Source organism: Callorhinus ursinus, unplaced genomic scaffold (genome assembly GCF_003265705.2).
Source record: "Callorhinus ursinus isolate GAN/ISIS: 27379988/994484 unplaced genomic scaffold, GSC_fseal_2.0 scaffold74, whole genome shotgun sequence".
Taxonomy (NCBI): domain Eukaryota; kingdom Metazoa; phylum Chordata; class Mammalia; order Carnivora; family Otariidae; genus Callorhinus; species Callorhinus ursinus.
Window position 1 is genome coordinate 1,011,020 of NW_027397136.1, and position 10,991 is coordinate 1,022,010.

Below are 10,991 nucleotides of genomic sequence, written 5' to 3' on the forward strand. Positions count from 1 at the left end.
GCCAGATCCTGCTCAGTTGCAGGTGAACTGACAAAATTAAGATCTTGGCCTTCAACGTTGAGGATCTAAGGGTTTCACTAATCTTTGAGTTGGCAGGGTCTCTGCCCATCCCTGACCCCCACCTTGCTTCCTCTCACCTAGTGCTAAATATATTGTAGGCTCAGCCATTCTTAGTATAACTATATTCAGGGACAGGTCAAAGGGTCTGAAAGGGGGCATCTTAAACATTTCAAACGGTGGAAACAACTGTGCTTTCCCTCTTTCGGGACAATTATTTTCTACCTTGTGTTATAGTCCTGTCTCAACCTCCCTACAAAATGTGAGTTTGCGGGATTATTTATGTATACAGTCTACCCAGGAGTTAGCACAGAGCCGGGCCGGAAGGAGAACCATAGAGAGTATTCACTGAAAGACTACAAGAATGACTAATTGGTATCCTACAAGTATTCCTTGATTGACTGGGGTTCAGGGCACTTAGAACATCAAAAGAAAGCTTTGCTGCTCCGTCCCCCCCCCCGCAAGCAAATATTAGTTCCTTCTCCTTGACAGTCTCTGAGGGTTGAGGGAGCTGCGACTTCAGTCAGAAACGCATGTTCCAGGAAGTCCGCAGGTACAGAGTTCGTGCACACTGGCCTGCGTACCTGAAGTCTCCGTCTACTAAGAGGCGGGACCTTGCCTGCCTCTCTCCCCTCCAACAGGAACCTCACCCGCCCCACCCTCCACCCCTCATCCCTGGCTCGCCGAGCAAGAACCTTTGGCATCCGGCCGGTTCCCGGCCCCGGCCCCAGCCTCCCCCAGCGCCCGGCTTGACCCCGCGCCCTGCTCGACTCAGAGCCCTGTTAGACCCCGACTACAACTCCCGAAATGCCTCGGGCGCCGCCCGGCCCGAGCGCTCCCCGGCTGCTGATTGGCTGTGCGGCGGGGGCGGGGGCCACGGACCCGGGCTGGCGCTGTCTGCACGTGCGCGCGACGGGAGGCTGAATGGCTGTTCTCCGCTCTCTCGCGGCGGTCCGCGCGGCGCCGGGCTTCTGGTGGCGGGCAGCGCGCGCGTCGTTGGGGCTCCTGGGCCCCCTGGGCCCCTGCCCCGGGAGAGGCTACTCTGTGGACGCCGCACAGGTGAGAACGCCGGAGTTCCTGCCGAGCAAGTCCTCAGGGCTGGGGGTGGGGCCGGAGCCGTGGGGAGGGAGGGGCCGCGGGCCGGGTTCCTCCTGGAGGAGGCCACTGACCTCAAGTGCGCTTCGTTCTTGCCCTGAGCACGAGTGTCCCTAGCACTCCCTGCCTCCCCCTCAGTCAGGGGGTTTGTCATGCCTTCGGCCTGGATGAAAAGTTACTTCAGCTAGAGAATGAACAAAACAAGCCCAAAACACGCACCAGGATTGTTTCTTCGCCGCTCGCTCCTTTTCGTCTCCAAAGTTATTCGGCAGTTTCTGTGTTCCTGTTTTCCCGGTCAGGGTGTGATTCCTTTACTTCCTCTGTGATTTTTCAGGATGAGAGTCTTTCGGTTTTGATTTTCAACTACATTTTTTAAAAAAGATTTTATTTAATTATTTGACAGAGAGAGACAGTGAGAGAGGGAACAGAAGCAGGGGGAGTGGGAGAGGGAGAAGCAGGCTTCCCGCGGAGCAGGGAGTACATGTGGCGCTCCATCCCAGGACCCTGGGATCATGACCTGAGCCGAAGGCAGACGCTTAACTGACTGAGCCACCCAGGCGCCCCTGATTTTCAACTACCTTTGAAAGAAATTTGGAGACTCGGGATGGACTGCACCTATAAATGGACAGCCCAGAGATGAAAGTCGGTTTTGTGCGGGCTTTTTATTTTGGTCCCATTCGCTTGTGAGCCTTACCCATAATGAACAGCTGTTACATGGAAGATCTGGGGGGCGAGAGGAAGAGAACTGGCGCAGGGTCCCTAATTTGTGCCAGGTACTTCAGTGATGATAATTCTCTCAGCAACTTTGGAGGTAGATTTAACCCTGTAGTAAGGAAGCTGAAGCTTGGAGTCAAGTTTTTAAGTACTTTTCTTTGTAAGGTCAAACAGTGGGGGGACGACTGTGCCAGCACTCTAAACCAGGTGGGCAAATCTGTTACCCTCACTTTCCTCTGGGCCATTTGTCTTTTTTTTTTTTTAAAGGATAAGTTCGTTTTCTAAGATCACAATTTCTGTAGGTAATAATATTGTACGTTTTTATAGTGCTTTCACAGTAACCTTTGATAACTTTAAATACTTATTTTTAAAAACACATAGCACTTACTTTGTGCCAGACACTTCACAGTTACTAATTTGTACACTTTTCATAACAACTCTATGAAGTAGGTACTGTTATTCCATTTTACAGATGGAGGAACTGAAGCACAGAGAGGTTAAGCAGCTTTCTCAAGGGCATACAGCTGGTCAGTGGTAGAATCCTGGAATCCAGGGCAGTCTGGTGCTAGAGTTCTAGCTCTTAACAGCTATGTTATCACTTGTTACCATTTTGGATATGGAGCAGCTAAGAGTCAAAGAAGTTAAGTGACTTGACCAGTGTCACAGAGCTAAAAGTGGCCACACTGGGAGCATGGAATGAAAATATGTTGTGGAAAGGACTTTGCTGTCATTTATAACTATTGTATTGACTTTAGCATTTTTGCAGGTCCTGAGATATTTCCAAGTGACTTTCTTTCTTTCTTTCTTTCTTTTTAAAGATTTTTTTTATTTGTCACAGAGAGAGAGAGAGTGAGAGAGCGCAAGCAGGGGGGGAGCGGCAGGCAGAGGGAGAAGTAGGCTTCCTGGTGAGAAAGGTGCCCGATGCGGGACTTGATTCCAGGACCCTGGGATCATGACCTGAGCTGAAGGCAGATGCTTAACCGACTGAGCCACCCAGGTGCCCCACCAAGTGCCTTTCTGATAGAGTAGGAAAAGGGAAGAAAGGGATGTAGCATAGCACAGCATTTCAGAGTACTAGCTTCATTTATTTTTTATTTTTTATTATTATGTTAATCACCATACATTACATCATTAGTTTTTGATGTAGTGTTCCATGATTCATTATTTGCGTATAACACCCAGTGCTCCATGCAGAACGTGCCCTCTTTAATACCCATCACCAGGCTAACCCATCCTCCCGCCCACCCTCCCCTCTAGAACCCTCAGTTTGTTTTTCAGAGTCCATCGTCTCTGATGGTTCATCTCCAGAGTACTAGCTTTAGAACTGAATCCTGCCTGTCCTGTTTGACTTAAGGCAAATGACTTAGCTTTCTAAGCTTCAATTTCTCCATCTATGTATTGAGGATATTACTTACTCTGCAGTGTTTTTGTGAGAATATCTGTAGGGTACTTTTTGTGATATATGTAGGGTACTTTGCACAGTGACTGGCACATAGTTCTCTTAAATGTGGAAGTGGATGGAGTAGACAGTAAAGTAGACAATAGTTTTAATGCTGTTGTTGAAAACCTACCAAACTAATAACAAGTAAGAAGCAAAAACACAAAGGAACATCTTAGTAGTCCGTTCACTTCAAACTAATCTTTTTATTTTTTAATTTGAGAGAGAGAGAGAGAGAAACAGCATGAGAGGGGAGAGGGTCAGAGGGAGAAGTAGGCTCCCCACTGAGCCGGGAGCCTGATGTGGGACTCGATCCCAGGATCCTGGGTTCATGACCTGAGCCAAAGGCAGTTTCTTAACCAACTGAGCCACCCAGGTGCCCCCACTTCAAACTAATCTTAAAACCACACATTTTATCACTGCCACAGATATGAACTTTACTTAGAAGATCTGGCTTAATACCCAGGATGACGTTTTTAAAAACCCAAGTGATAAAGAAGAAAAATCAGAATACAGATACAGAAGAGAATGAAAAGAAAAATGAAAAAAAAAAGAGAAAAAGTCTCTTTCTCCTTCTCTCGGTACCTTCACTTAAAAAAATTAATAAACTTCATTTTTTAGAGCAGTGTTAAAGACAGACTGAAGAGAAAGTATAGAGAAATCCTATATATACGCCCTCTCCCCCCAGTTTCCTGTATTACTGATATCTTGGCGGTAGTGTGGCACATTTATTACAGTTGACTTGCACCTTTACTTTCTTGTTGCTGGGTGCCTGATTTCTCTATGTGCATTCACCTGAAGATTGGAGGTATATGATTACTCATTTATATAGTTAGAGATGAGGGACCCTTAAGGTTATTGCTAAGTTGTCCTGAAAACCTTCATGTTTTAAGTAGCAGGGGCTGTGGATTCTTACTTCTAAGAGAGCAAATTTTGTGACATTTAGGACATGGCCACTAAGACCATTAAAACTGCGGTTAAATTTTGTAGCCATCAGCACAAATGAGACATCTTTTTTTTTTTATGATTTTATTTATTTATTTGACAGAGAGAGACACAGCGAGAGAGGGAACACAGCAGGGGGAGTGGGAGAGGGAGAAGCAGGCTTCCCGCGGAATGGGGAGCTCAATGCGGGGCTTGATCCCAGGACCCTGGGATCATGACCTGAGCCGAAGGCAGACGCTTAACGACTGAGCCACCCAGGTGCCCTGAGACATCTTATTTTTTAAAACCATGCTAAGTTTTAAAAAATCCAAAAACAGAGTAACATTATGAACCCAGATTCACCAGTTATAGACATTTTGCCACACTTGCTTTGCTTGCCTCCCTCCCCTCCCCCTCCTTTTTTTTCCAGCTGTAAGATTTTTAAATGAATGGCAGATTTCTTGTCACTTAACCCCTAAATTCTTCTATATGTACCTCTAAGAAAATGACATTTTAAACATAACTACAATGCTGTTGTCATACCTAACATTAGTAATCCCTTAATATAACTTAAAATTCTGTCCTTAAAATGTCCCTGAGTGTCTCAAAATTATGGGCATATGAGTTTTACATGTAAGCTTTCAGAACAGTATGCTGTGTGTCCATGTAGTACAAGAAAGAAGGCAGGCCATGCTCTAGAACAACATAGTCCTTACTTGCCTCCAGAGGGACCTGTCTTCTAAGAGTCACCAACTGTTTTCCCTTGGGAAGGGATTTGGTGGTCAGGAAGTGCCTGAGGGGAAAGGTCGCCCTTAGGTTGGCTGAACCTTTCATCCTTTGGGTCCTTCAACATTCAGTCAGCCTTTGTTGAGTACCTACGGGAGTTTAAATACTGTGCCAGGGGTGTGAAAATCATACCACTCCTCCCTCTAGACCTGTGCAGTGATTCTCTTTGAGAAGAATAAAATGATAAAATCAGAAAAGAGCCATAGATCCTTTCCCCAGGAAAAATGCACATAGAGTTTTAAGGGGTTTTATGGCCACTCTGAAATCTATCCATGGGCCCCTGGTTAGGAACCCCATTCTAGTGGGGTTTGTTGAGGAAGAGGGAGGGGCTCCAGGGAACCTTGAGGGCCATCTGGTGAATGAGCACACTGAGAAGAAGAACACAAACTCACATGGCTGGGGGCTGGCAGGAGGTGCGGCAACAGCATGTTCCAACACTATCCAAGATAGTGATAGTTATCTTGGTACCTCTTGGATCCCTTCCTTACTCTGAGGTGCTTGCTGCCCTGGGAGGCCACTGAATGAGCTCTGACTTTGCCACAGCTCAGTTTAAGGCTGACATCTGGATGGAGCACTTGTGAACGGGTCACCTTTGACTAGTTCTTCTCTCTGAATTTGGTTTCTTACTCATCCAGTCAGATTATCCAGTGAATCCATATTGAGCATTATGTATAAACCAGGCCCCTTTTGCTAGGTAATGTCAGTTGGAGATAATGACACCCACCCCCAGAGGGTTGGTACAAGGATTAAGTAAGCATACCTTTGTTATATGTCCAGCTCAGAGCTCAATACAGTCTACCCATCTATTCAGATCCAGTGCAACAGGATCAGCCTTTGGAACCAAGAGTAGAGACGCTGTTTCGGTATTTCCCTTGTGGGGATTTGACAAGTTTCTCCCTGGCAGTTGTGTTTGCTGGTGGTCAGAATTTCTGTCTTGCTGATTTGAGTTGCTTTCCCTTCTATTTTTCCGGGGCCCATTCCTACCTCTGACTTGACACCAAAGCTGCCATTGTCGAAAGCTGAAAGGTCCTGTGCACAAGCTTCCATGAAAGAGCTGGAAGACTGCCTCCCTGGCGGGGAGGGCCCTGTTCATCGGAGGGGAGATGGGATCATTACTCTACAGTCACTCCATTTCCTAGTTTACTTGTTCCAGAAACTTATCCCTCAGCTTCCTTGACCCCACACCCTCTTGATTTTCCTCCTCCTACTGACTGTTGCTCCTCATTTTGCTGGTGACTCTTAGGTGGCCCTTCCTTAAATGGCAATGTTCTTCCAGTTCTTGCTTCTGCTCTTACTCTGCTTGTGCTTCTCGGGCTCTTCTCTCCCTTCCCAAGTTTCAGCTGTTCTCTAAGAGCAGAGAGCTTCTGAATTTTCATCTCCAGGACCTTTCTGTTCAGTGCTGATGTTTCCACTTGTACGGCGGACAGGTCCAAAGTGGGATGTATCTTCTGCCCTCCCTGACCTCCCAGCTGCTGCTCCTCTAGAGTTTCTTGGGTCAGTGAGTAATATCAGCATCCACCCTCCCAGGGTCCCAAGCCAAAAAAAAAAAAAGGTATGGGGGTCCCTGTGGCCCCTCCCTCCCTCAGCCCTGCATCCTGTTGTTACCAGGTCCTGGCTGTTCTGCTTCTATGTATAACCTCCCCCCTTCTTACCATTCTTGTTGCTGCTACCTAGTAAGACCCGTTAAAGCCACCATCATCTCTGTCTTAGATTGTAGTTGGTCCCAACTGGTCTTCAACTTGACTCTTCAGTTCACTCAATCTTGACTTTGCAGCCAGGATTTTTCTACACTGCAGGTCTGATATGATGTCACTTTGCTGTTTCAGACTCCTTAAATTGGCCTATGAGACCTAGGATGACTAGTCTTCGCCACCTCCTGCAGGTTAGGTACCCCTCATTAAGGCTCTTGGGGTGCCTTCCCCTCATTTCCTAATGTAGCACTCAGTGCAGACTGTCCTGTGGCTGCTTGTTTGTCTTCCCCATTGATCTTTGTAGATGGAGGCCACTTCTGGCTGCTTGTCTGGTCTGGTGCTGATCAGGCTCTCAATAGATACTTGTTAAATAAAGGCATGTATTTAAGTTTTCCATTGCCTAGCTCAAAATTCTCTTCTAAGAAACTACTTTTATTTAATTCTGTTTATTTACTGAGAGCTTAAGTACTCAGAAATTGATTTGCACTTGTGAAAATGCTGCAGTTTCGTGAGTTTAATTGTTTCCTAGACTGGTTGCTTTTTCTTTGACCCCAGCTGAAAAATGCAGGGCCTGGAGCACTTGCTATCACAGACAGAACCCTAGGAATAGAGTAGGTGTATGCAGTAACAATGGCTTGACCTATTGGGCACCAACAAAAGGAAAGTAGCAAACAGGTTAGGTTGAATTATTTTGAAATTTGAAAAAAATCTTATATGTTAATAAGAATTGGAATGAATTTTTTATTTGTATTTATTTATTTATTTTTAAACATTTTATTTATTTGACACAGAGAGAGGGAGATAGTGAGAGAGAGTGAGCACAAGCGGGGTAGCGGCAGGCAGGCAGAGGCAGAGGGAGAAGCAGGCTCCCTGCTGAGCAGGGAGCCCGACGCGGGACTCGATCCCAGGACCCTGGGATCACGACCTGAGCCCAAGGCAGCTGCTTAACCAACTGAGCCACCCAGGCGCCTTATTTGTATTTATTTTTAAACTTTTTTCTCTAAAAAAAAAAAAAATCCTGTTGTTACCAGGCCCTGGCTGTTCTGCTTTTATTTGAGAGAGTGGGGGTGAGGGCAGGGGGAGGGAAAGGAGGGAGAGGGACAGAGAGAATCTCCAGCAGACTCCCCACTGACTGCGGAGCGAAACTAAGAGCCAGATGCTTATCTGACTGAGCCACCCAGGCACCCCTAAACTTTTTTTCAAATTTTTATTAATTAAGTAATCTCTTCCCCCAACATGGGGCTTGAACTCACCACCCCAAGATCAAGAGTTGCTTGCTCTTGACTGAGCAAGACTGAACCGGCCATGTGCCCCTGGAATGAATTTTTTTAATAAAAAGGACGGTGTTTTGGGGCATCTGGGTGGCTCAGTCCGTTAAGTGTCTGCCTTCAGCTCAGGTCATGATCTCAGGGTCCTGGGATCGAGCCTTGCATCAGGCTCCCTGGGAGTCCTGCTTCTCCCTCTCCTTCTGCCCCTCCCCCCACTCACGCACTTCCTTGCTCTCAAATAAATAAATAAAATTTTTTCTTTAAAAAAAGGACAGTGTTTAGGGATGCCTGGGTGGCTCAGTCGTTAAGCATCTGCCTTCGGCTCGGGTCATGATCCCGGGGTCCTGGGATCAAGCCCCATGTTGGGCTCCCAGCTCTGCGGGGAGCTTGCTTCTCCCTCTCCCACTCCCCCTGCTTGTGTTCCCTCTCTGGCTGTCTCTCTGTCAAATAATAAAATCTTTAAAAAAAAAAGGGCACCTGGGTGGCTCAGTTGGTCAAGTGATTGCCTTCGGCTTGGGTCCTGATCCCGGTGTCCTGGGATCGAGTCCCACATCAGGCTCCCCCTGCTCTGCGGGGAGCCTGCTTCTCCCTCTGCCTCTGCCTGCCACTCCCCCTGCTTGTGCTCTCTCTGACAAATAAATAAATAAAATCTTTAAAAAAAAAAAAGACAGTGTTTAGAGTGCCTGGCTGGCTTAATGGAGCATGCAGTTCTTGATCTTGGGGTCATGAGTTTGAGCCCCATGTTGGGGGAAGAGATTACTAAAAAAAAAAAAAAAAATTAAGAAAAAGGACAGTTTTCAACTTTATAAGTCCCAAGAAATGCAGATTGAAATGAGATACATTTTTTTCCTCTTTAAAGATTTTATTTATTTATTTGACAAAGAGACACAGTGAGAGAGGGAACACAAGCAGGGGGAGTGGGAGAGGGAGAGGCAGGCTTCCTGCGGAGCAGGGAGCCCGATGTGGGGCTCGATCCCAGGACCCTGGGACCATGACCTGAGCCGAAGGCAGACGCCCAACGACTGAGCCACCCAGGTGCCCTGAGATACCATTTTTTTAAACCTTTAACAAGATGTTTGATAATTAACAAACTCTTTGATACATGTGAAAATCAGTATGGGCAAGGATAAAGTGTGTTAACAGTGGCCATGTAAATTGATAACATGTTTTTGGAAAACAGTTTGTCAATAGGTGTTGTATTATTAAAATGTTTGCACTCTCTTGTTACTCCTGCTTTTAAGAATCCAACTTAAGGGAAAAATCAGTAAGCATGAAGAAGTTCCTTATAGCATTATTTATAGTAGTAAAAATGTGGGAAAACATAAGTGTCCAGAATAGGAGGAATATGTTAGTGGAATATCCACTCAGAAATATGTAGTCAGAAATGATGTTTAGAAAGAGCTCTGTATATTGATATGGAAAGATATCTAAGAGATACTATCTAAAAAAAGGTCAGATGGTAAAGAAAGTACAATATAATACTGTTTGTGTGTTATTTAACAGATAAAAATTATTACTATCTATCCACACAGAGTTTCTGGAGATCTATAAGAGCGGAAATGGCACTGGGTGGAAGGAGGCAAGAAATTTAACATTTTTTTGATATTATCTGTAGCAAATGAGTTTTTTTTTAAAACTCCGGTGTGTTGTAATAAAACTGTAAAAGATTATGAAGGCCGTTGTAACATATAAAAATATTTGAATGTCAAACAACAAGATGAAAAAGTGAACGTGTAAAGTGTAGTTGTCTATGTGACAAAAGAATGGAAAAAGAAGAGCCAAGATCAGTCATGTTAAAAGTCCTGGGATGTTTTTGAATTTGTCTACTTTCCATTTAAAAAATTCTTTTATATTAATTATGTGAAGATAGTTTTAACGAAATAGTTACATGCTTAAAAATACATGAAGGAGGGACTAATTCTTTGTTATAGATGGATTTGCCCTGTCAGAAATCCCATGTCCTCATTTTCTGTTCAAAGCTCTGGGTGACCTGGGGATAATGTGGCACCCCTTGTTGTGAGGGTCTTTTCCTTCTTCCCCTTTGCTTCTTGACTCAGGCTTTGGGGATTCTCTTCCTTCTGTGCAGAGCCCACCCACTTTTGGGTTCCTGTTGGACATTGATGGAGTGCTGGTGCGGGGTCACAGAGTGATCCCTGCTGCTCTGGAAGCGTTCCGCAGGCTGGTGAATGCTCATGGGCAGCTGCGGGTGCCTGTGGTCTTTGTCACGAATGCTGGGAACATCTTACAACACAGCAAAGCCCAGGAGCTGTCAGCGCTGCTGGGGTTCAAGGTAAGGAGGCACCAGAGAAACGAGAGCCCAAAGAGCTGGCTGCCAGTGGAACTCCCATTCCAACTCTGACTAAGTTGCCTTTCCTGGGTTGGGGTACAGTGTTGATAAGCCCTAGGGCATGGCCTGCTGGTCAGTAGTAGAAAATAATAACTTGAAGCTCAAGCCTAGCCTCATGAGTAGAGCCTTACAGCAGGAGCATTTTTTATGTATCACTTCACCTCAAGCACAAAAATTCTGCCCATGGATTTGGCAGTATCAATCTGCTCTCTTTGTATCCATTTCTTTTCTGGGCATCAGGGTTGTCTCTTTTGGATCATCGGCCCCTGGAAAGTGAGGGTCACATTTTTCTCTATGTCTAATTTACCGGTGGGATTCTGAGATAATAGCCTTTGTTTCTCATAAATCTGAATACATAATCTGAATGAGCATTGTCCCTGAAAAGCAGTCCCTCTTCACCCACTTGCAGTTCCACATGGTATATCAGTGTTGACACGTCCTTCTTTATTAAGGGGGATTGAGTTCTTCGAAAGAGCCCTTTGGAACCAGAAGGGTAAATAAAGTGGCTGATTGACTGGGTAACACTGCTTGGGGGTGAACGCAGAACAAAGGAGTACAACTGGTTCCTTTCTATGGTTTCCGGAGAGGGTTCCAAAAACATTTTGAGTATTGGCTGCATTGTTGGAATTAGTACTATAAATGTTAAAAAGCTAAGTCTTTTTTTTTTTTTT

At 45.5% G+C, this 10,991-nt stretch overlaps 1 protein-coding gene across 2 annotated transcripts in view; it reads left to right on the forward strand.

Annotated features, from left to right (window-relative positions):
- Positions 1-944: 944 nt before the first annotated feature.
- Positions 945-10,991, forward strand: part of HDHD5 (haloacid dehalogenase like hydrolase domain containing 5) — a 20,189-nt gene continuing 10,142 nt past the window's right edge. For both annotated transcript variants that reach the window (XM_025851975.2, XM_025851976.2), the window contains exons 1-2: positions 945-1,116; positions 10,060-10,263. In XM_025851975.2, coding sequence (XP_025707760.1) covers positions 982-1,116; positions 10,060-10,263 — 339 coding nt within the window. In that variant the 5' untranslated portion in view covers positions 945-981. The remainder of the gene's footprint in view (positions 1,117-10,059; positions 10,264-10,991) is intronic.